This window comes from Aethalodelphis obliquidens, unplaced genomic scaffold (genome assembly GCF_003676395.1).
Source record: "Aethalodelphis obliquidens isolate GAN/ISIS:26980383/991018 unplaced genomic scaffold, ASM367639v1 scaffold105, whole genome shotgun sequence".
In the NCBI taxonomy this organism is placed as follows: domain Eukaryota; kingdom Metazoa; phylum Chordata; class Mammalia; order Artiodactyla; family Delphinidae; genus Aethalodelphis; species Aethalodelphis obliquidens.
Window position 1 is genome coordinate 926,475 of NW_020838049.1, and position 26,373 is coordinate 952,847.

Consider the following 26,373-nt stretch of genomic DNA (forward strand, 5'->3'; position numbering starts at 1 on the left):
CTGTGAGGAGCTGCCTTTCACCTGTTACCCTTTATTGCTCATATCTAACAATTTCTCTCTAGTAGACTATTACTTCTTTTTTTTTTGTGGTACGCGGGCCTCTCACTGTTGTGGCCTCTCCCGTTGTGGAGCACAGGCTCCGGACGCGCAGGCTCAGCGGCCATGGCTCACAGGCCCAGCCGCTCTGCGGCATGTGGGATCTTCCCGGACCGGGGCACGAACCCGCGTCCCCTGCATCGGCAGGCGGACTCTCAACCACTGCGCCACCAGGGAAGCCCTATTACTTCTTTTTTATTAAAAATTTATTTTATTTTATTTTTTATTGTGGTAAGAACACTTGATATGAAATCTATCCTCATAACAAATTTTAAGTGTACAATACATTATTGTTAACTATAGGTAAATGTACAGTAAGTCTCTAGAGCTCATTCATCTTACTTAGGTGAAACTTTTTGTCTGTTGATAAATAACTCTCCACTTTTTGCTCCCTTAGTCTCTGGTAACCACCATTCTGGCCTTTGATTTTATGAATGTGATGATTCTATCTATCTCATATAGATGGAATCATGCAATAGTTGTTTTCCTGTGTCTGGCTTATTTCACTTAGCATAATGTCCTCAAGAGGTCCATCCGTGTTGTTGCATATTGCAGAATTTCTTTCATGTTTAAGGCTTAATAATATTCTATAATAATAATAATGTATATATCATTCTTTCAATCCATTCATTCATTGATGGACATTTAGTTTGCTTCCACAGCTTAGCTATTGTGAATAGAGCTGCAGTGAATATGGAAGTGGTAATAACTCTTTGAGATCCTGATTTCAATACTTTTGGATATACCCAGAAGTGAGATTGCTGGATCCTAAGGTAGTTCTATTTTAAATTTTTTGAGGAACCTTTGTACTGTTTTTCATAGAGGCTGCACCAGTTTGCATTCCCAGCAACGATGTGCAAGGGTACCAGTTTCTCCACATCCTCACCAACACTTGTCTTTTGTTAGACCTGCTTCTTTTTTTTTTTTAAGATTTATTTTTATTATTTATTTATTTATTTTATTTTTATTTTTGGCTGTGTCAGGTTTTAGTTGCGGCACGTGGGATCTTCGTTGAGGCATGCGGGATCTTTCGTTGCAGCGCGGGGGCTCTTTGTTGATGCGCACGGGCTTCTCTCTAGTTGGGGCATGCAGGTCCCAGAGCACGTGGGCTCTGTAGTTTGCAGCACGCCAGCTCTCTAGTTGAGGCGCGCGAGCTCAGTAGTTGTGGCGCATGGGCTTAGTTGCCCCGTGGCATGCAGGATCTTAGTCCCCTGACCAGGGATCAAACCTGCGCCCCCTGCATTGTAAGGTGGATTCTTTACCACTGGACCACCAGGGAAGTCCCCTGGACTTACTTCTTGAGAGTAAAGAGCTTATCTTGTTCGTTGTTTTTCCCTCAGTATTAAAACCGGCACAAAGTGGATCCTCCTCCATGTGTGAAAACCATAAGGCATGAGAGCTTTCTTCAGATCTCTCAAGGGCTGTCAGGTGTTTACAAATGTCTGGGGAGCAGAACTAAGTCCAAAGAGTAGAATTTACAAGAAAATGGACATTTGTTCCATACGGAACTGTCAGTGCACCTAAGGGAGGGGAGATTCATTAGTAACAGTAACAGTGGCCCATTATGGCACGATGACTCACTTGGTTTGTCCACTTTTCTCTCTCTAGCCAAGAATTCCTGTAATAGACAGTTTTATGGAAAAAGAGTCCCACACACAGATGCCTAGAGGGACCAGGCAGACATGTAAACTAATGAGGCAGTCTAGCCATCAGATAATTGGGAATGGTGGGGACTGCATGGAAATGAAGTGCATGCCCTGTCTAAATGGCTAGCTGCTCCTCAGCTCCAGCCAACAGCTGTTGTGCAAGAATGTAGGTTCAGTACTGCCAGGCCTTTCATATTTTCAAGGGAAAGCAGAAATCCAGATTCTTATGAAAAATTTCCCAGTTAAAAAAACAGTATGTGGGTCAAGAAAGCATCACTGTGCCTATGTTTTCCTCTAAGAGTTTTATAGTGTCTGGCCTTACATTTAGGTGTTTAATCCATTTTGAGTTTATTCTTGTGTATGGTGTTAGGGAGTGTTCTAATTTCATTCTTTTACATGAAGCTGTCCAGTTTTCCCAGCACCACTTATTGAAGAGGCAGAATACTCTATGACATAAATCACAGCAAGATCCTTTTTGACTCACCTCCTAGAGAAATGGAAATAAAAACAAAAATAAACAAATAGGACCTAGTGAAACTTAAAAGCTTTTGCACAGCAAAGGAAACTACAAATACGAAAAGACAACCCTCAGAATGGGAGAAAATATTTGCAAACAAATCAATGGACAAAGGATTAATCTCCAATATATATAAACAGCTCATGCAGCTCAATAGTAAAAGAACAAACAACCCAATCCAAAAATGGGCAGATGACCTAAATAGACATTTGTCCCAAGAAGACATACAGATGGCCAAGAAGCACATGAAAAGCTGCTCAACATCATTAATTATTAGAGAAATATAAATCAAAACTACAATGAGGTATCACCTCACACCAGTTAGAACGGGCATCATCAGAAAATCTACAAACAACAAATGCTGGAGAGGGTGTGGAGAAAAGGGAACCCTCTTGCACAGTTGGGTGGGAATGTAAATTGATACAGCCAGTATGGAGAACAGTATGGAGGTTCCTTAAAAAACTAAAAATAGAACTACCATATGACCCAGTAATCCATTACGGGGCATATACCCTGAGAAAACCATAATTCAAAAAGACACATGTACCCCAATGTTCATTGCAGCTCTATTTACAATAGCTAGGACATGGAAGCAACCTAAGTGTCCATTGACAGATGAATGGATAAAGAAGATGTGGCACATATATACAATGGAATATTACTCAGCCATAAAAAGAAACGAAATTGAGTTATTTGTAATGAGGTGGATGGACCTACAGTCTGTCATACAGAGTGAAGTAAGTCAGAAAGAGAAAAACAAATACTGTATGCTAACACATATATATGGAATCTAAAAAAAATAAAATGGTTCTGAAGAATCTAGGGGCAGGACAGGAATAAAGATGCAGATGCAGAGAACAGACTTGAGGACACGGGGAGGGGGAAGGGTAAGCTGTGACAAAGCGAGAGAGGCATGGACATATATACACTACCAAACGTAAGATAGCTAGCTAGTGGGAAGCAGCTGCATAGCACAGGGAGATCAACTTGGTGCTTTGTGACCACCTAGAGGGGTGGCATAGGGAGGGTGGGCGGGAGACGCAAGAGGGAGGAGATATGGGGATATATGTATATGTATAGCTGATTCACTTTGTTATAAAGCAGAAACTAACACACCATTGTAAAGCAGTTATACTCCAATAAAGATGTTAAAAAAAAAAAAAAGAAAGCATCACTGTGGTTGGGTATGGACCACGGGTTGTGAGTTTCCAACCTTTGTGTGACATGTGTAGCAGAGGATGTTAAAGCCTCAGATGTGAGGACGGCCTCCTCAAGAGGCTGCCCCCCGTTCTGGTCAGTTTGCCCCCTTCAGCCCATCAACAGGCTCTGCCTGGTCTCAGCTTGGGCCTTTGGCCATCCTGTCCTCACAGCAAGGAAGCTCTGTAGCTCAGGCACTTCTCCTGTGACACTTCCCACTACAGCTCTTCCCTCACCAAACCCTGTCTTCTTGGTGCGCCTCTAGCATTTACAGCCCCTGGATATCTGCTGTGGTTGGTCACTCTCCAGTGGTCTCATAGGCTGTCTTATTTGTTTAACTGAACTGTAAGTTCCTCATAGCAAGGGCTTCTATTTCATAGGTCTTTCCTGTCATTTGGAGCATAGAGTGGGGCACAAGGCCAGGCCTCACTAAGAGCTATTTGGTTGACTGTCGTTGGATGGTCATCTTACTCAGTGCTCTGGCATCACTCTTAGTAGAAGATGAGGTAATAAAGGGGAGGCTACCAGCTCTTGAGTGCAGAATGTAAAATTAAATCAGTGAAAAAATTAAATCAGTGGGGCTCTTTCAGAGATTGAACGAGCATATCCTCCATCTACTGCTGACCTGGTGCTCTCAGAGCTTTTATGAGGAAAATGGTGCCCAGTGTGTTTCTTCTGTCACAGGCTTTTTCTCATCCTTTCCCACCAAAGATATAACAAGGTAACCAATTATTTGTGCCCTGGTTTAGATTCCTTGATTAGAGATGGCCTCTGATCATAAGCTACATAGCCATCTTTTTATGGTAGAAGTAAGTAGGCACAATTTTGCTACAACAATTGTCTAAAAGAAAAAAAAAGAACTTCTATTTTAACTGGTTATGATGATCTATTTTCTATTCCTTCCCTTTTATTTGAAACACATTTTGGTTGTTTTAGAACTCTCTTTTCTCCCACATCTGTGAAACAAAATACAGGATAAACGATTCTCAGTCATCTGTGACATTGGGCATTAGGTATACTTTGGACACTGGAGTTTACCAGTTATCTCCAAACCTTCTTTTAGGGAACTTCCCCCACTTTTTGGTGAAGGTGCTAGTAAGCAGTAACTGCCAAATTAGTAGGTCTTCCTCATATTCCCTATTGTTGATTTTTCCGTGTTTTGGTGCAGTTTTGTACAAAGACTAGGAACTGAACCATTCTTTCAATAAACATTTATTGAGACCCTCCTGTGGTGCCAGACCCTATTTTAGCTGCTAAAGATACAAAAGTGAAGAGATTAGACAAGGCCCTTGCTCTCCTGAAGCTGAACTTCTAGTGGTGAGAGATAACCACAGACCATTGAACAAATGAACACACAAGAAAATTGGATGGCGTTTGGGAGAATAAATAAAATAGTTTTGGGAGAATAAAACAGGATGGAAAGAACGTGTATGTGAGGGAGTTACTCTAGACTGGAGTTGAGGGCAAGTCTTCTTGAAGCTGTGACAGCTGAGACTTGAATGACAAGGAGGGGCCAGCTAGGTCAAGATCAGGGGGAAGAGCATTCCAGGCTAACAAAACAGCTGTGGCAGTGGGCCTCAGGCAGGAGCCTGTGTGGTGTACTGGAGGTTCAGCAAGGAAGTCAGAGGGAAAGGAAAGTTTAGAGCTAGCAAATAAATAATTATTCAAGTGAATTTATTGTACAGCTGTTGCAGTTTAAGTGTTTATGGCTGTGATCATTGAGATCTCAGAATCTCTGTCATGACTTTAGGATTAGATTCAGAAATTACCTAAGATTCATGGAGGAGGAAGTCATTGTTTCAAAATCCATGTGATATATCCTGCTTTGAAGCCTCAGATTTCCCATGGATGGGATAGGACACTAGCAGTATTTTAGGAAAATGGCACCTGGTGTTATATTCTTTTTATTTTTTTAAACTTATTTATTTTTGGTTGCGTTGGGTTTTCATTGCTGTGCTCGGGCTTCCTCTTGTTGTGGTGAACGGGTTTCTCATTGCAGTTGCTTCTCTTTGTTGTGGAGCATGGGCTCTAGGCGTGCGGGCTTCAGTAGTTGTGGCACACAGACTTAGTAGTTGTGGCTCATGGGTTCAGTAGTTGTGGCTCGTGGGCTCTAGAGTGCAGGCTCAGTAGTTGTGGCGCACGGGCTTAGTTGCTCCACGGCATGTGGGATCTTCCTGTACCAGGGCTCGAACCTGTGTCCCCTGCATTGGCAGGCGCATTCTCAACCACTGCGCCACCAGGGAAGTCCTGGTGTTATATTCTTAAACTGAATTTGCTTTGGAAGTAGTCATGCAGCAATGAGCATTCATGCAGCAAGAAACAATTCCTTTATCCTTTAATATAATAATTGCTGTCAAGGATTATAAGAGTTTATAGAGAGATGGAGTATCCATTTTAAAGTTAACTGGATAGGGAAGAAAGCTTTGTCCATAGACAAAGTTTCAGATTTTCTTGGACTTTTTGGTATCTGCACAACAAAGACCTGTTGAGTTGCCAGCATATAACAAGCCAGAACCCTGGATCCAGAGAGCATTTGTGATGACCAGACAACACAGAACTGGTTTCCCTCCTAAAGGGTGGTCTCCAGATTTGCTGTAGCCTTTGTCAAGATTTTTATATCACAATTGAAAACAGATGCCCTTTCTGCCATTTCCTTTGTCGTCTGAGTTAACTACCGTTCAGTGGGTGTGAGCAATGGCAATCTCTCACACATCTTCAGAACGCCCAGGAAGAGTCCTCATTAGACGTTTCTCTCCTGAAGTCTTGTTGTGAAACACTCTGCAATAGAGAGTAGACACAAGGAGGTGCCAGGTTTGTGAGGTTCTGGTAATCTGCTCAGTGTGTTCTGAATGTTTCTTGTCACAAATCAAAACACCAGTCCTAAGGTTTAATATGAAAAAACACATCTCTCTGAACAGTTTCTATTTGAGAATATTTAATCCTAAAGGAAAATATTTAATCTTAAAGGACTGTGTAATCCTGAGGAAAACCAAAGCATACTGTTGCTTATGGACTATATTGAATTTTATTACAGGATGTGGCCCTAAAATATACTTGTATTTTATATATATGACATTGACAATCCAGAGTATCAAAAATCACTGTAAATTCTTGATGAAAAGAGACTTATTAGACATAAGACTGAATATAATGTGTGGACTTTGCTTGGATTCTGCTGTAAATTGAAATTTAAACTGGGAAAGTTTAAATATGGACTGAATATGAGATGATATTAAGGAATCATTGGTAATTTTGTTAGATGTGGTAATGATATGGAGGTTATGTAAGAAAATATCCTTATTTTATAGAGTTGCACACTGAAATATGTAGGGAGCAAATGTCACATCTATAATTTATTTTAAAACACCAGCAAAATATCAATTGAAGCAAATATGGCAAAAAGTGATTAACTGTTCAGTCTAGGTGATGGGCTTGTGGAATTTGCTATTGTACCTTCTCTACTGCCCTGTATATTTGAGAAATTTTATAATTCAGAGTTTAAAAAAAGTCTTTGCAAACTGGGACATAGCACAGTGGTTTGTCAGCTAAATAGCACTATTTTGTGATCTTAGTGGATGTCACTTTATCGTGCCCTTTTGTGCTGCAGCCATAAATACCAGTGGACCTGGAAACTAGATGATTTTTTCATAAATGGGACATTACAGTAGAAATGAACCAATACTCTCTTTTTATACCCACCCCCACCCCGCCCCCATGCTCTGATTTTGTAACTTGGCCCATGATTAGGGGAGGTGACGTAGTTCAAAAGTAAAACTGAAACATATGGAATCCTAAAGCTAGAATTTTAAACATTTTGTTTCAACCTCAATTTTTAGAAAGAACAATTTTAAACTACAGTTACCAAAGTCATTTTACTTCCTTTCAAAATGTGTATTCTATAACCTGGATTATATTAACATGTATAAAATTATAAAATTATTGGCACTGTCTCATGGTTTCACGGAGCATAAAGTTTAAATGGAACCTTCAGAAAGAGGTAAAATTTTGACAGGGAGAGAAAGGGCAAGAAACCATTTCTGTATGGACTAATGAGTATACCCAGGAGCAGGGAGTGTTTGGGTAACTACACATAGGCCATTTTGGCTGAAGGGAAGAGATCCTATTGGGACCGAGCTTGTTGCGTGCAGGAATTTGGATTGTAGTAAACACTGGGGAAGCAGGAAGTGTTCTGGGTAGTAACATGAGTCAAGCTGTGTGTTAGGAGCTCAATCCGATGGCACCAACCTCAAGGTAGGTTGCAGGAATGAGAGATTAAGACAGGAATATAAGTTTGGAGATCACTGCAGGATAGTTCAAGTAGGAAAGGGAATAATAGTGTAAATTTGGGTAATGACAGTGGGACTAGAAGGGAGGGGTGATTACAAGACACATTGTGAAAGAAGAAACGATTAGAATTGATGAATAAATTTAGGTCCTGTTTGAACTAGAATAGGATGATTCACATGAACTTGTATCATTTCATTGATGCAAGTTGTTAACCGTGAGTTTAATATATTTATATGACTCAGTTGAGAAACCTTGAAAGAAAAATTTAATTCTTTATTAACTTGTAGGAAAGTTAGCCCCACCCTTATAATTACTAAACTTTTACACAAATGCTAAGAATGGCTATTCCCCTCCTCTAACCTTGGCTGCCTTTTTATCCATCTTCAAGAGTTAGGAGGGCGGTGCTGTGGAGGGGAAAAAAATGTAACCTGAAACTTTAATATAATTTATTGGTTCATAAGTGGAACGTAAAAGCACTTCTGAAAAAGTAGTAATAGTCTAGGGGAGAGGAACCTGTAGGCAGACCCTGGAGGAGAGAGTCATGTAGAAAAGTCTACCTTGAAAGTTTTAGTGTCCTTCAGTGGGGGAAGAGAGCCAGCTCCAGGCAGCTCTGCAAGGAGGAAGCTGGGGAAAAAATCCTAGTACCACCTTAAGAGTGGTCCTATGACCACTCTTGTCGAACGGATCGGGAAAAATCCTTCTGGTTCATTCGACAAGAGTGGTGCCAATATATGGGATTGCTGAGAGCAGGTTTGTAATGACTGTCGCCCCTCAGAATGACATTTGTCCTCATGGTAGCACGTAGCCTATAAATGCAGTGGCTATAACTGTAAGTAGCAAAATAATCCCGATGTTTCATGTTTCTAGAAAGGCACAGGATCCATAATATAGGCCACACCCTACGTGAATGTAAAGGCAGATAAAGAATATGGAAGCTCTGTTTGCATGTATACATTGAGTGATTCATCCATAATTAACGTCTCGACAGATGTGTGCTGCCACGAGAAAGCAGTTGCTCTGTCTGGTGTGTAGTGTATTGCTAGGAATAAGCCTGTTAGGATTTGTAGGATCAAGCAAATGCCTGGTAGAGAGCCAAAATTTCATCATGATGAAATGTTTGATGGGGTTGAGAGGTTAATAAATGCATTGCTGATGATTTCTATTAGCGGGTGTGTTTTTCGGATGTTGGTCATTGGTGTTCTTATAGTTGAATGACAACGATGATTGTTCATGTCATTAGTCATGGTTGGAGTCCACGTGTGAATGATGATGACATATATTGTATTTATTTTAAGTGTTATTTTTGTGATCAGTTTTGTGGGGATTTCTTCAAAACCTTCACCTATTTATGGGGGTTTTGGGTTGATTGTGAGTGGTGGTGTTGGGTGTAGGATTGTGTTGAATTTTGGTGGTTCATTTTTAGGTTTGATAGTGTCTTTGATTTATTTAGGGGGGATATTAGTTGTGTTTGGCTATACAACGGCTATGGCCACTGAGCAGTATCCTGAGGTTTGGGTTTCTAATAAGATTGTTTTGGGGGCATTTCTTTCAGGGTTGATAATAGAGTTTTTGATGGTATTTTATATTTTAAAGGATGAGGAGGTGGAAGTTGTGTTTAAGTTCAGTGGGTTGGGAGACCGAGTGACTCTGGTGACTCTGGCTTTTTTAGTGAGGAGGCTATGGGGACTGCGGCATTATGTAGCTATGGTACCTGGTTGGTGATTGTTACTGGCTGGTCGCTGTTTATTGGTGTTGTGGTTATTATGAAGATCACTCGTGGTAATTAAATAAAAGCATGCTAAGGGTGAGAGTAATAAGGAATGATAGGAAGTGTAGTTTGATAAGGCCTTTTTGGCTTGAGATTAGCGTGGAGAACTTTAGTTGAATGAAGGGTGTGGTTTTTGGTAAATGTTTTCTAGTCAGATTAAGTCCAAGAGGGAAGATGCTGATTTTTGGCTTATTGATAGGTTTAGGTAAGGAGGCAGACGATGCATGATGGTGGGGAAATATCCTAAGAGACTTGAGAATTTAAGGGTATTTGAGGGGTAAATAAATTTTAAGTTTTGTGTGTTAAGGTTAATTTCAAGTGCCAATACAAAGCCCAGGATGGTTACTGCAAGGGCAGTTAGTTTTAGGTGTAGGGGTACAGTTATTAGGGGGACTGTTGTCGGGGGGATGTTGTTGGAGATAATGAATCCGGCAAAGACACTTCCAATTAGCAGGTGTTTGATGGAGTTAATTAGGAAGGGGTTGTTTTCACTGATGGAGGTTAAGGGAGAGAAGCGAGTTTGTCCTAGTAGTGTGGAGAAGATAATGTGGGTACTATAGACAGGGAGGGAGGTGGCAATTAGAGTTATTAATAGGGCTCAGGCATTGGTATAAGATGTGTTAGTGGTTTCAATGATCAGGTCTTCACAATAGAAGCCGGTGAGGAAAGGCATTCCTGTCAGTGCCAGACATCCGATAATAAGGGCCGTTGTGGTGAAGGGTAAGGGCTTGAATAGGCCCCCTATTTTTTGAATTATCTTGTTCGTCATTCAGGCTGTGAATAATGGACCCAGAGCATGTGAATAGTATGGCCTTAAAAAAAGCGTGTGTGCAGATACGTGTAAGAATGCTAGACAGGGTTGGTTGATGCGATTGGCTTGAAGTGGAGAAAGCGACAATTTTTTTTAATGTCATTTTGGGTGACAGCGCATATTGCTGTGAATAGGGTGGCAAGGGCTCCTAATCATAGCGCTATTGCTTGAATATGTTTGTTGTTTTCTGTTAAAGGGTAAAGTTGAATAAGTAGGAAGACTCCTGCACAACTATTGTGCCTGAGTGGAGTAAGGCTGATACGGGGGTGGGGCCCTCTATTGCTGAGGGGAGTCAGGGGTGAAGTCCAAATTAGGCTGATTTTCTGGCTGTGGCTAGTACGAGTCCTATAAGGGGGAGGTTTGAGGGATTTAAGTCAAGTATAAAAATTTGTTGTAGGTCTCATGTGTTTGAGTTAAACAGGAATCATGCTATTGATTTAATGAGCTGTGTTTGCGTCTGCTCGCGCATATCACCACCCAGTGAGCAGGAAGGACGTAATTCCCTCCCATCTCTTGCTGATCTTCTCCCTTTCTCCAATCTAGAGGCAAGGGAACCCACTGGTGTAATCCATCCAGGTCAGCCTCCTGGGGCAGACAGCGGGTAGAGGAGAGCAGAGAGTACAACTGGGGATGCAAACAGAAGGCAGTGGTCACAGTGATCCTTTTTCCAAAATACAACAATATGAGGGGAATTCTTGGAGGAAGTTCTTCATAGAATCATAAAATGTTAGCGCAGGAAGGATCCTGAGAAATAATTTTCAGCCTCATTTTGGAGCTCTATAGAAGTAGCAACTTGGGTACAGCGAGTTGTCACACAGATGAGAACAAATGACAGACCTTTAGATTCTCAGCCCAGGCTCTTTCCAGAAAGCCAGGTTGCTTAGCTTCCATTTATTTTCCAAATTTTTCCCAGACCCACTGCACCAGCTCAGCCACTGTTCAGCACGGTTGAAAATGAATGGTAAGGAGGTCTCAGTTGTTATTCAAGGGAATACATAAGCACTATAGACACAGCCGTTGCAGTAGGACATGTTTCTGTAACTGAAGTTAGAGTCATTGTAGATAATCTGTAAAGTACAGAAATATGTCAAGGAGAAAATAAAATCACTCACAATGTACCACAGAGAGATGATGACTGTTAACATTTTGGTGCCTTCTTATAATTTTTAAAAATTAAAATGTATACACATAGTTTTATATCTTGTTTTTTCACTTAATAATGAACAATTTTCCATGTATTAAATTATCTTAGAATCTGTGTTTTAGTAGCAATATTTGTAATAGAGGTAGCATAATTTAAAAAATATTTTCTGTCTTTAGACATTTGAATTATTTTCTGCTATGATAATGCTACGCTATATACACATATATAAATAATTGTGCTTTACACACACACATATATAAGTAACTGTGCTTAGCTATAGGAAACATTTTTATAAATAAAATTGCTAGCATAAGCATTTTTAGTGGTTCTTTCTGGTGGATCACAGTGGAAAGAACATGGCTCTGGGGTCAGACATCCTGACGTGTTCTGCTTCTGCCACTTTCAGATGTGTGAACTTAAAGTAAAATGGACTTGAAAAGAGACCAGTTTAGACTATAAAGAATTCTTTCAGTGAAAGAAAGACCTATTTAAAGTCTAAGGTACTGATAATAAAGACAGAAATGGACGTTCTCAATAACTGTATTTTTCTTTTCACTGAATTGTTCAGTAACTATTTCTTTTTAAAAAAATTTTCCTTCCTTCCTTCCTTCCTCCCTCCCTCCCTCCCTCCCTCCCTCCCTTACTTTCTTTCTTTCTTTTTGGCCAGTAACTATCGCTAACCTTGTTCACCATCCCCTTCCTTCCTGAGTGCTCACCTTCAAACTCTACCAGCGGGCAAAGCACGTGTATAGCGAGGCCGCGAGAGTGCTCCAGTTTAAGAAGATATGTGAAGAAGCACCTGACAACACGGTCCAGCTGCTGGGGGAGTTAATGAACCAGAGCCACGTGAGCTGCCGGGACATGTACGAGTGTAGCTGCCCTGAGCTGGACCAGCTGGTGGACATCTGTCGGTGAGGCTGAAAGAGCAGTGTGGCAGGGGCTGCAGGATGCTGCCCAAGGAAATTGTTTAAATTAATGGGAAAAAAGCAGCATTTTTGTAATCTTCTAAGTGAAGGAAGATCCTTTCCCACTTCCTATAAGAGGGGTGGTCTGTGACATAGAGCTAGACTTGTTCCCTCCTAAAAATCTGTAGGATGAAAGATTGGAGACTTGACTCCATGGCTTTACGAAGCTCCAGGTTTGGAGTCAGTTCTTCACAACATCATAAAAAAGACTTTTCTGTCTTTGGATGATTAAGTGTTTCAGGGAGATTTGCTCAGACACAGACCCTGTCGTTACTTTCTTCTCATGGTATTTTAAGCAGTGTTTCCCACTACACTGCAGCTCTACCAGCATCTCCTGTTTGGTGTCCTAAGTTTAATACTTTTATTCAAAAGAGGGGAGAAAAAGGAAAGAGGACCTCAAGCCTGATAGAAATGTATTTTCAGGGGAGAGGTTGCTGAAGGAATTGCTCAGAGAGTCAGCATTTCCTGTCTTCCAGGTTTAGGTTAGGCAATTTGGGAAAAGGACTGAAGAAAGTCCAGTTTATGAATGGTCGGTTGAGACAGAAATGTAAAGAGGGAAACTCTTTCACAAAGCCTGAGAACAACTTCCTTATAATTGCTAGAGAATGGATAAAAGAGTAAAATGGTTCCTTTACCCAGAAGGCGCTCACTGACCTTGGAGAACAGAAAGGGAAATTGGGAGAACTCTCGAATGGTTAGATGTTATTTCCACTGTGAGAAAATCATACAAAACTGCCTGCAATTGGCAATGAAAATATAATTAACCACTTGGCACCTGTGGCTTGCCTCACTCATTGCCACATTCCCAGCCCGAAAAGTTTAAACCAAGTAGCTCCAGTGATCACAAATGGCATATGTGACCCAGCTTGTGGAGAGACTTGAACATAGCATTGATGAGAATCGCTCTGCTGACGTCAGTGTTTGCTCACTGATTGCCAGAAAGCCTTCCAGAGCTTGTTTCATTTTAAGTGCTCTTTTCTGAAAATAGCAAGGGCCCAGTGAATGGAAGGGACAGATATTGTTCAGTTCTGGAAATAAGAGGAAGTGGAATGATTTGTGCAGAAACTAGGAAGAAGCATCGTTGCTAAGAAGATAGTGGGGTAGTTTGAATCCCACCTGAAAAGCAGCGGAGGGGCATTTGCCAGCCTCCTGGAATTCTCGAATGAACTTGCTTGTTCTGGGATGGTCAACCAGCTCTTGTCTTTATGAAGCTTACATTCTCATGGGTAAAGAGGGAAATGACAATTAAAAATAAATTGAGTGGTAGTGATAAGTGTTATGAAAAAAATAATAGAGGGACGGAGAGTACTAGGGGTGTGTACTAGTACTTTATATTGAGTGGCTGATAATACTGAGTGGCTGAAGAAGGCCTCTCTGAGGAGAGGATATTTGAGCAAAGACCTGAAGGAAGTGAAGTAACGAGAACAGCAAGTAGAGAGGTCTTGACGTAGGTACATGGCTGTCACATGTGAGGAACAGCAGGAGGACCAGTGTGCTTGGAGGGCAGTTCAGGAAGGAGAGAGTAGTAGTTGATGAAGTAAGAGAGGTAGTGGGGAGTCACACCCCTGGGCCTTGTCAGCCATTGGAAGCACTCTGACTTTGAGTAGAAGATGGCAGTGGAAGTGTGAAATGATTCTAGGCCAGATATGCCTTGAAGGAAGAGTAAAGACAATTTACTCTGTATGGGTGAAAGAGGGGAACCAAGATGACTCCCGGGTTTTTGGCCTGAGAAAATTTCCTTGTTTCCGAAGGCCGGGCTTCACATTTCTGGGTCAGAATTATCTTCTAGTACCATAAGATATGAAAGCAGGAAGAGGCCTTAGAGATCAAGAGACCACTAAGAGGTTAAGAGATTTGAACAAGGTAACATAATGCGTCAGTGGGAAAGCCTAGCTCCCAATCCAGTGTTTTTGGCCTCACCTGTTTCTCTCTCCTTGGGTCATACTGAGATGTGATTGTATTTTAATGTGGGTCATTTTTTTACCTGTTTTCCTTTTCCAGCTTTAAAGCTTTAATGCTGGAGACTTTGGTTGTCACAGCGTGTAATATTTGAACATGGAGCAAAGCCACGTTGAGCAGGGAAGGTGGTGTGTGGAGAAGGATGAAAACTGGGCTGGAAGTTAGGAAGGTTGAGTTCTAGCTCTGCCTCTTTTCATTCTGAGCTCTGTGACTTTGGACTGTTGCCTTGCTTTGTGATCTCCAGTGTGTTTTTGTTTTTCTGTTCTAGCAGTCTATGGGTCTATATATTTTTTTAAAATGTGGTTCTAGTGAAAGATTTAGTGGCTGTGTCTTAAAAGGGTTTGGAAGAGCACACCTTTTGTTTTTTTTCATTTATTTGTTTATTTGCCTTTTCTTAATGGAAGCTAAAGTGTCTCTGTTTAGCCCATTTTCATTTGCTGTATTGCTTTTCTGAGGAAAATTCAGTTGTGTCTAGCATAAGGAGCTCATTCCCTTTTTAATGTTTTTTTTGTCTGGAATTGCTAAGTATCAAAATTAATTTCTACTTATTCCATAACCATATAAGGAACAAGTTTCCCATGTTGAAAGATTATCTTTTGGCATGTTGGAAATATTGGCCAGAATACTTGTCTGGTCCTTAAGTTTCTTTATATAATTCTTTCTTTGCTGTCACTGTGACCAGTAGGTAATATTCTCCAAATACTCCAGTTGGTTGCTAGTTACTAAAAGGTCCTGAGTGGTAGAGCAACCTCAGAGGAGGACAGCCCAGGAGAATTAAGTAGATACAGTCATTGATGCCATTCCTTCCTCAGTCAGCAAATACTTTTCAGTAGGCTATTTGTGTCCCATGGGAAATTGGAGTCTAAACTCCATTTTCAAAAGGTCTGGCACTTTCTTTTGTGTGGATGTATGGGGAGAAAAAGGAGGAATGCAGAAGAATGCAAGATAGTGGTAAAACAGAATGGTTAAAAACCGGGGAGAGAAAGACAGTAGGAGAGTAGTAAATGGTAAATGCGGGGAGAGGTTTAAATGAAAAATGGCAACACTTTTAAGCCCTAGTTCCTTCTGAAGCTTTATGACTATCTCAGTGGGCCAGGCACGTGGTGGAGGGGAAGGACCCTGGCAAGGCCTGGTGTGGGCCACTGCGCCATAAACTCAACCTCTGGTAGAGTGTTGTTTTGCATAAGAATCACCACCACCTCCACACTTCCCTGTCCCCTTAAAGAAAAGTTAACACCAGTGGGCAAGTTGTGACTAAGACGGGGCAGCCTGAGAAGTTTGGTTGCCTTGGGTAGACCACAAGAGGGAGGAGGGAAGCTGAAGAGGCTTCAAGGAGGAGCACCACCAAAGACGCTCTTTATTTTTTTATAAATTTATTTATTTAGGCTGCATTGGGTCTTCGTTGCTGAATGTGGGCTTTCTCTAGTTGCAGCGAGCAGGGGCTACTCTTTGTTGCGGAGCACGGGCCCTAGGCATGTGGGCTTCAGTAGTTGTGTCACACGGGCTCAGTAGTTGTGGCTCGTGGGCTCAGTAGTTGTGGCTCATGGGCTCTAGAGCACAGGCTCAGTAGTTGTGGTGCACGGGCTTAGTTGCTCTGCGGCATGTGGGATCTTCCCAGACGAGGGCTTGAACCCGTGTCCCCTGCATTGGCAGGTGGATTGTTAACCACTGCGCCATCAGGGAAGTCCCCAAAGACCCTCTTTAGATCACGCTCCCTGGCCCACTTGCGGCACTTCAAATTCCTTTAGTTTTTCTGAAGGCCTGCTTGGAAACTATTTGCTTGAGAAAACAACTAATTGATTGAGTGAATGAAGGATTCGATGCCTACAATACTCAGGGCTCTATCTACAAATGTTAATGTGATCTGAGCTAGACCATATCCAAAAGGCGTCTCTAGGTAGCTTGTCTATAGGACAACGTATAGGAAGCTACTTTATGACCCAAGTAGAGAGAAGGGGGGAAAAGCGTAGAAGAGATCACCAAGGCTTGCATTTTTTCAGCTGAGCCTTTCGTTGCTCTTCAAGAGAAAATCAGTTTAGAATCCAAAGAAAGGGCCAGGGAGGGAGAAGGAAACTATACTTACACAGTTAGACTGCTTTTTTTATTTTTTAATTAATGTTAGAAAATCTCAATTATGTGAAATAAAGTTTAATAATGAAGGAAATAGATGAAGCTTGCCCAGTTATAAAATACTTCTTTTAAATGAACTAAATGTAAATTTTAAGAAATGGCTAAATTTTAAAGTAGGATTTACTGAGGAACACAAAACAATTTTGAAACCAAGTCAATTATATGTGAAACAGCTCATTCTTTATCGGTTTCCCTGGTTATACTTAAGAAAAAATAGTTAATGGCCTTTATCTTCGTTTTGACACTTGATGGAATTAGAGAGGACTCATTGCTGTGTTATTGCCCAAGCTATTAAGAAAGATAAATGACAAATTTTAATAGACCAACAAAGGTTACCAAAGTTAATTTGCTGTCTTCCTCAGAAGTCTTCCCACAGTTTTATTCCATGGCTGGCCATGCTGCTCGGCCTCTTGCAGTCATTCTCCTGAGCAGGTCGGAATGGGGAAGAATGAAGTGCAAATCCACATGTGTGTGCTCTTCTCCTCATGCTCTTATGGGCTAATCTGACACTCTGTCAAGAAAAAGGGAGAGAGCCATTTCAGCTGCCTTAGGGGCCCGCTGGTCTTTGGGCTTCTGTCTTCTATTTATTGTCCCGCTGCCCGCCCCCCCCGCCCCAGTATGTATGCCATTTGCTGGAACCAAACCAACTGGTCTTCAATGACATTTGTGGCATAAATTTCTAAAATAGACATGCAGTTATATTTTCTTATACTTTCTCATTCGAACAGTATTTGAAGCCTGTGGTTTCTTGAATCTAAAGTAATCTGAAAGTGTTTCTAATCTGGCTGTAAAAATCATAGAAATTGTTCTGGAAGCTGTGTTTTCCTGAGATTCTAATTGGAAAATTCTAGGCTTAGAGCAGAAGCTAGAAGTCTTTCCAGAAAAAGAGTACATACATTACTGACTGCATATATATATATGCTTTCAAAAGTGTTTTATATTACTCAATATATTTTTCTTTAAAATTTAGCCATTTCTTACAATTTACATTTTGTGCATTTAAGAGTTATTTTATAACTGGGCAAGCATCATCATTTTCTTTATTATTTTGCTTTGTTTCACATAATTGAAGTTTTTAGCATTAATTTAATTAAAAATAAACAGTAAGTATACATTTTCATATTTTAAAACAAATATAATGATCCAGCAGCCACTTATTAGAATGTACAAAATGCCTGGAATTATGCTGGCCTGAAATTAGAGAGATAGATAATAACCTGTCCCTAAATTCAAGATTTTCTGAAATAATTTGATATCCATTTGTATAATATATCAATATTTATCTTGAAATAAATAAAATTGAATTAAAATACAAGGCACAATTCCTTGCTTTCCCTCTTCGCGATTTGTGGCAGAGTTGGGTCTTACTGGATCTCTCCCCTCTCCCCGCTCAACACCACCTTTGATCTGTGCCTTACCTTAGTAAGTGCTTTATGGTCAACTCAGTTCATTTAAAAGCAGGAAGTTTTACTCAGGCTATACTTAGGTGCCTGGAAAGTTAGTTATAGGAATACACTTTTCAGTGATAAAAAGGATCAAAGGGAACATTCCTTATAATCTCCATCTCTTGTCTGCTCTAGCCTTTGTTTTGTAGATCATGCTTTATAAGGCTGAGGCTGCTTTTGATGTTTTGACCAACCCTTCCAGGTTATTCCCAATCAAGTGACCACAATCATCAAATTGATATTTGGGATTTTAGGGGTTTGGTTTTCATAACTTTTGTGTTGCCTCTCTGATGTGCAATAGCTCAGGAGCTGTATTTTTAATGCCTTACTGTTCTCCTAGGAAAAAAATGCAAATGTGAAAAGTTCACTGAACACTCTTAGCTCACCTATTTTTCTTTCTTAATTTATAGCTTATTGGTTTCCTAACTTCTGGCTCTCTCTCGCAATTTCTGTGGCACGTACCAAAGGGCATGTTAAGCACCAGTGGGGCACACTGCAGCCAGGATCTTTCTGCCTTTGTGAATGTGTATAGCTGGGCAGGCTGCTGACCAGCTGCTGGGGGAGCCCCCGATTTGTGATCACAAGTGCCACTTACTCAGGGGCAGAGGACTATTTATAATAGCACTTATTGTTCTCTGTTGGGGAAATTTGAGCCCTGATGATTTCAGACCATGTGGTTGATGCAATCCAGTTCATTTTCATTTGTAGCAGGCAGGGTGGTGACATAACAGCTCTGGAGACTTAAAAGTGAATAATATATTTACCTAGAAGGATTTCTAGTGTCTGCCCTCGGGAAACTGGCAGGACAGTCAGGAAACTAGGCCTCCTGGCACAATTCCTATGGGTTTTGCAGCCAGTTAGAAACACTTTGAGTTTGCTTTAGGTTCAATTTTGAAACCACAGTTTTCAAAAACAGTACAAATGAGAAAGTGTAAGAAAATATGCCTAGAAGTTCATTGAAGACCATAAGAGATCTGGTTGACTTGAGTCCAGAAAAATGGCATAGTTTGGGTCTTAGAAAATCAAGTAAGAGGGCATACTGTTCTTCTCTAAACCATGCCATGTTAGCTTTGATGCCCAGATTTTAGTGTCTTTCAGAGATACTTCAGTGACACCTCCGTTTTTCTCAGCATTTTCCACAAGAAGAGATAGTTTGACATGGCTGCATGACAGTTTTTTGTTTTTTTTGTTTTTTTAAATTGTACCAAATTACAAACTAGCCCCTTGCCAGCCTAGGAACTCATGATAATCCTAGAATCCCAGGGTCAGAGAAACTTTTCAGCCTGGACCATAGGAGTTTGGGCTCAGTTCAGCTACTGGGCCATAAGCTGAATGTTTGAAGGGCAGGAAGAGATGAGTAATCTTTATTTGTTTGCAAGCATTTTTGTTTTCTTCCTTAAACATCTACTTTCATATGAAAAACATATTTTATTGAATAAAACAGATGATGAAAAAAATCAATAGAGAAAATCATTGGGGGGAAAATGAATTACTGATGTGCAGTAATTCTGATGTCGCAGAGTAGCGGTAATATTCTATTGATATTTTCCAGGAAATAAAGTACCTCATTTAGATGGATAAAAGGGACAAAATTGTGCTAAATTAATTATGGAGTTTTAAATCTGCTATTAATTTGGAGTAAATTTTATTAGGAAGAATTGGAAGTACATGTTAACCTTTTTTTTTTGAATTTTATTTATTTTTTTATACTGCAGGTTCTTATTAGTCATCAATTTTATACACATCAGTGTATACATGTCAATCCCAATCTCCCAATTCAGCACACCACCCCTACCACACCCCCGCCACTTTCCACCTTGGTGTCCATACATTTGTTCTCTGCATCTGTGTCTCAACTTCTGCCCTGCAAACCAGTTCATCTGTACCATTTTTCTAGGTTCCACATATATGCGTTAATATACGATATTTGTTTTTCTCTTTCTGACTTACTTCACTCTGTATGACAGTCTCTAGATCCATCCACGTCTCTACAAAGGACCCAATTTCGTTTCTTTATGGCTGAGTAATATTCCATTGTATATATGTACCACATCTTCTTTATCCATTCATCTATCCATGGGCATTTAGGTTGCTTCCATGTCCTGGCTATTGTAAATAGTGCTGCAGTGAACATTGGGGTACATGTGTCTTTTGAATTATGGTTTTCTCAGGGTATATGCCCAGTAGTGGGATTGCTGGGTCATATGGTAATTCTATTTTTAGTTTTTTAAGGAACCTCCATACTGTTCTCCATAGTAGCTGTATCAATTTACATTCCCACCAGCAGTGCAACAGGGTTCCCTTTTCTCCACACCCTCTCCAGCATTTGTTGTTTGTAGATTTCCTGATGATGCCCATTCTAACTGGTGTGAGGCGATAACCTCATTGTAGTTTTTTGATTTGCATTTCTCTAATAATTAGTGATGTTGAGCAGCTTTTCATGTGCTTCTTGGCCATCTGTATGTCTTTTTTGGAGAAATGTCTATTTATGTCTTCTGCCCATTTTTGGATTGGGTTGTTTGTTTTTTTAATATTGAGCTGCATGAGCTGTTTATATATTTTGGAGATTAATCCTTTGTCCGTTGATTCATTTGCAAATATTTTCTCCCATTCTGAGGGTTGTCTTTTTGTCTTGTTTATGGTTTCCTTTGCTGCGCAAAAGCTTTTAAGTTTCATTAGGTCCCATTTGTTTACTTTTGTTTTTATTTCCATTACTGTAGGAGGTGGATCAAAAACGATCTTGCTCTGATTTATGTCAGAGTGTTCTTTCTATGTTTTCCTCTAGGAGTTTTATAGTGTCCAGTCTTACATTTAGTTCTCTAATCCATTTTGAGTTTATTTTTGTGTACGGTGTTAAGGGAGTATTCTAATTTCATCCTTTTACATGTAGCTGTCCAGTTCTCCCAGCACCACTTATTGAAGAGACTGTCTTTTCTCCGTTGTATATCCTTGACTCCTTTGTCATAGATTAGTTGACCATAGGTGCGTGGGTTTATCTCTGGGCTTTCTATCTTGTTCCATTGATCTATATTTCTGTTTTTGGGCCAGTACCATACGGTCTTGATTACTGTAGCTTCATAGTATAGTCTGAAGACTGGGAGCCTGATTCCTTCAGCTCCGTATTTTTCCCTCAAGACCACTTTGGCTGTTCGGGGTCTTTTGTGTCTCCATAGAAATTTTAAGATTTTTTGTTCTAGTTCTGTAAAACATGCCATTTGTAATTTGATAGGGATTGCATTGAATCTGTAGATTGCTTTGGGTAGTATAGTCTTTTTCACAATATTGATTCATCCAATCCAAGAACACTGTATATCTCTACATCTGTTTGTTTCATCTTTAATTTCTTTCATCAGTGTCTTAAGTTTTCTGCATACAGGCCTTTTGTTTCCCTAGGTAGGTTTATTCCTAGGTATTTTATTCTTTTTTGTTGCAGTGGTAAATGGGAGTGTTTCCTTCATTTCTCTTTCAGATTTTTCATCATTAGTCTATAGGAATGCAAGAGATTTCATCATTAGTCTATAGGAATGCATTAATTTTGTATCCCGCAAATTTACCAAATTCATTGATTAGCTCTAGTAGTTTTCTGGTTACATCTTTAGGATTCTCTATGTATAATATCATGTCATCTGCAAACAGTGACAGTTTTACTTCTTCTTTTCCAATTTGTATTGCTTTTATTTCTTTTTCTTCTCTGATTGCCGTGGATAGGACTTCCAAAACTATGTTGAATAATAGTGGCGAGAGTGGACATCCTTGTCTTGTTCCTGATCTTAGAGGAAATGCTTTCAGTTTTCACCATTGAGAATGATGTTTGCTGTGGGTCTGTCGTATATGGCCTTTATTATGTTGAGGTAGTTTCCCTCTATGCCCACTTTCTGGAGAGTTTTTATCATAAATGGGTGTTGGATCTTGTCAAAAGCTTTTTCTGCATCTATTGAGATCATCATATGGGTTTTATTCTTCAATTTGTTAATATGGTTTATCACATTGATTGATTTATGTATATTGAAGAATCCTTGCATCCCTGGGATAAATCCCACTTGATCATGGTGTATGATCCTTTTAATGTGTTGTTGGATTCTGTTTGCTAGTATTTTGTTGAGGATTTTTGCATCTATATTCATCAGTGATATTGGTCTGTAATTTTCTATTTTTGTAGTATCTTTGTCTGGTTTTGGTATCAGGGTGATGGTGGCCTCATAGAATGAGTTTGGGAGTGTTCCTTCCTCTGCAATTTTTTGGAAGAGTTTGAGAAGGATGGGTGTTAGCTCTTCTCTAAATGTCTGATAGAATTCGCCTGTGAAGCCATCTGGTCCTGGACTTTTGTTTGTTGGAAGATTTTTAATCACAGTTTCAATTTCATTACTTGTGATTTGTCTGGTCATATTTTCTATTTCTTCCTGGTTCAGTCTTGGAAGTTTATACCTTTCTAAGAATTTGTCCATTTCTTTCAGGTTGTCCATTTTATTGGCCTAGAGTTGCTTGCAGTAGTCTCTTAGGATTCTTTGTATTTCTGCTGTGTCTGTTGTAACTTCTCCTTTATCATTTCTACTTTTATTGATTTGAGTCCTCTTCCTCTTTTTCTTGATGAGTCTGGCTATGGTTTATCAATTTTGTTTATCTTCTCAAAGAACCAGCCTTTAGTTTTATTGAACTTTGCTATTGTCTTCTTTGTTTCTATTTCATTTATTTCTGCTCTGATCTTTATGATTTCTTTCCTTCTAGTAACTTTGGGTTTTGTTTGTTCTTTTTTCTCTAGTTCTCTTAGGTGTAAGGTTAGATTGTTTGAGATGTTTCTTCTTCTTTTTTTTTTTTTTGTGGTACATGGGCCTGTCACTCTTGTGGCCTCTCCTGTTGCGGTGCACAGGCTCCGGACGCACAGGCTCAGTGGCCATGGCTCACGGGCCCAGCTGCTCCACAGTATGTGGGATCTTCCCGGACCTGGGCACGAACCCATGTCCCCTGCATTGGCAGGCGGACTCTCAAACACTGTGCCACCAGGGAAGCCCTGTTTGTTGTTTCTTGAAGTAGGACTGTATAGCTATAAACTTCCTTCTTAGAACTGCTTTTGCTGCATCCCATAGGTTTTGGATTGTCATGTTTTCATTGTCATTTGTCTCTAGGTATATTTTGATTTCCTCTTTGATTTCTTCAGTGATCTCTTGGTTATTTAGTAACGTATTGTTTAGCCTCTATGTGTTTGTGTTTTTCACATTTTTTTCCCCAGTAATTGATTTCTAATCTCATAGTGTTGTGGTCAGAAAAGATACTTGATATAACTTCAATTTTCTTAAATTTACTGAGGCTTGATTTGTGACCTAAGATGTGATCTATCCTGGAGAATGTTCTGTGCGCACTTGAGAAGAAAGTGTAATCTGCTGTTTCTGGATGGAATGTCCTATAAATATCAATTAAATCTATCTGGTCTATTGTGTCATCTAAAGCTTGTGTTTCCTTATTAATTTTCTGTTTGGATGACCAGTCCATTGGTGTAAGTGAGGTGTTAGTATCCCCCACTATTACTGTGTTACTGTCAATTTCCTCTTTTATAGCTGTTAGCAGTTGCCTTATATGTTGAGGTGCTCCTATGTTGGGTGCATGTATATTTATTATTGTTATATCTTCTTCTTGGATTGATCCCTTGATCATTATGTAGTGTCCTTTCTTGTCTCGTGTAACATTCTTTAAAGTCTATTTTATCTGGTATGAGTATAGCTACTTCAGCTTTCTTTTGATTTCCATTTGCATGGATTATCTTTTTCCATCCCCTCACTTTCAGTCTGTATGTGTCCCTAGGTCTGAAGTGGGTCTCTTGTAGACAGCATATATATGGATCATGTTTTTGTATCCATTCAGCAAGACTGCGTCTTTTGGTTGGAGCATTTAATCCATTCACGTTTAAGGTAATTATTGATATGTCTGTTCCTATTACCATTTTCTTAATTGTTTTGGGTTTGTTTTTGTAGGTCCTTTTCCTGTGTTTCCCACTTACAGAAGTTCCTTATCAATTGTTGTAGAGCTGGTATGGTGGTGCTGAATTTTCTTAGCTTTTGCTTGTTTGTAAAGCTTTTGATTTCTCCATCGAATATGAATGAGATCCTTGCTGGGTAGAGTAATCTTTTTTGTAGGTTCTTCCCTTTCATCACTTTAATTATATCATGTCACTCCCTTCTGGCTTGTAGTTTCTGCTGATAAATCAGCTGTTAACCTTATGGGTGTTCCCTTGTATGTTATTTGTTGTTTTTCCCTTGCTACTTTCAGTAATTTTTCTTTGTCTTTAATTTTTGCTAATTTGATTACTATGTGTCTTGGCTGCTTCGCCTTGGCTTTATCCTGTATGGGACTCTCTGTGCTACCTGGACTTGGGTGGCTATTTCCTTTCCCATGTTAGGGAAGTTTTCGACTATAATCTCTTCAAGTAGTTTCTCTGTTCGTCTCGCTCTTCTCCTTCTGGGACCCCTATAATGCGAATGTTGTTGCATTTAATGTTGTCCCAGAGGTCTCTTAGGCTGTCTTCATTTCTTTTCATTCTTTTTCCTTTATTCTGTTCCACAGCAGTGAATTTCACCGTTCCATCTTCCAGGTCACTTATCTATTCTTCTGCCTCAGTTATTCTGCTATTAATTCCTTCTAGTGTACTTTTCATTTTAGTTATTGTATTGTTCATCTCTGTTTGGTTGTTCTTTAATTCTTCTAGGTCTTTGTTAAACATTTCTTGCATCTTCTAGATCTTTGCCTCCATTCTTTTTCCGAGGTCCTGGATCATCTTCACTATCAATCATTATTCTGAATTCTTTTTCTGGAAGGTTGCCTATCTCCACTTCATTTAGTTGTTTTTCTGGGGTTTCATCTTGTTCCTTCATCTGGTACATAGCCCTCTGCCTTTTCATCTTGTCTATTTTTATGTGAATGTGGTTTTTGTTCCACAGGCTGCAGGATTGTAGTTCTTCTTGCTTCTGCTGTCTGCCCTCTGGTGGATGTGGCTATCTAAGAGGCTTGTGCAAGTTTCCTGATGGGAGGGACTGGTGGTGGGTAGAGCTGGCTGTTGCTCTGGGGAAGAGCTCAGTAAAACTTTAATCTGCTTGTCTGCTGATGGGTGGGTCTGGGTTTTCTCCCTGTTCGTTGTTTGGCCTGAGGCGACCCAACACTGGAGCCTACCCGGGCTCTTTGGTGGGGCTAATGGTGGACCGTGGGAGGGCTCACACCAAGGAGTACTTCCCAGAACTTATGCTGCCAGTGTCCTTGTCCTCACGGTGAGACACAGCCACCCCCCACCTCTGCAGGAGACCCTCCAACACTAGCAGGTAGGTCTGATTCAGTCTCCTACTGGGTCACTGCTCCTTCCCCTGGGTCCTGATGGACACACTACTTTTTGTGTGCCCTCAAAGAATGGAGTCTCTGTTTCCCCCAGTCCTGTTGAAGTCCTGCAGTCAAATCCCACTAGCCTTCAAAGTCTGATTCTCTAGGAATTCCTCCTCCCGTTGCCAGACCCCCAGGTTGGGAAGCCTGACATGGGGCTCAGAAACTTCACTCCAGTGTGTGGACTTCTGTGGTATAAGTGTTCTCTGGTTTGTGAGTCACCCACCCAGCAGTTATGGGATTTGATTTTACTGTGATTGCGCCCCTCGTACCGTCTCATTGTGGCCTCTCCTTTGTCTTTGGATGTGGGGTATCTTTTTTGGTGAGTTCCAGTGTCTTCCTGTTGATACATTCACTTTTATTGTCAGGATAAATTGCATGTTTTAAAGATGAGTGATCCTTGTACTGTGTGTAGGGCCTTTCACTTTTGTCCAAGGTTTGAAACTGTGCCTGGTTTATGGTGACTAAAATTACCTCTTGCTGTGTGGTGGCTTATATAGTAGTTTCCATCTCAATCACACGTTTTGTCTGATGATAAATTCCGAGTCCATTTGTCAGACCAGCCAGCTCCTGAAGGTGCAGGGAAAATGGGGATGGACCTGCAGAAGCCACTAGCCTCTTTGTGGAAAGGTCTGCATAATTTCCCTTTAGAGATTGAACAGACGAACTAATTTAGAGTTTAGTAACACATTCTTTGTTGATAAATTTATTCAGCACAAATCTAGGCTATCTGTTCTAGGGGACTGAATGCAGTTTAAATAGCCACCAGAGGAAGCTCTCACTTGTATATGTAAGACTTGCACTTTAAATTTTGATTTGCCCTCATATGGAGCAACCTTCTGTTTCATCATGTTGATCATGTCCATTGCCTGTTTTCTTTTTACTCCCTCTTCCTGATCATCTATAGGCTTGCTATACAACTCTTCAAGTGGTGGCTTTATGGAATCAATACTACAGTAGGTTATTGCCAGCCCTTACGAAACAGGAGTACTACTGACTTTTACTACTTAAGAGCCAAAACTGGGGGCTAGTTTTAGATACAATTAAAT

At 40.3% G+C, this 26,373-nt stretch overlaps 1 protein-coding gene across 16 annotated transcripts in view; it reads left to right on the top strand.

Moving 5' to 3' along the window:
* GALK2 (galactokinase 2) overlaps positions 1-26,373 on the top strand; it is a 136,688-nt gene that overhangs the window by 109,587 nt on the left and 728 nt on the right. For 15 of the 16 annotated variants that reach the window (XM_027096614.1, XM_027096616.1, XM_027096610.1 and 12 more), the window contains one exon: positions 12,176-12,377. The exons of the other annotated variant lie outside the window; for it this stretch is intronic. In XM_027096614.1, coding sequence (XP_026952415.1) covers positions 12,176-12,377 — 202 coding nt within the window. The remainder of the gene's footprint in view (positions 1-12,175; positions 12,378-26,373) is intronic. 16 annotated transcript variants of the gene reach the window in all.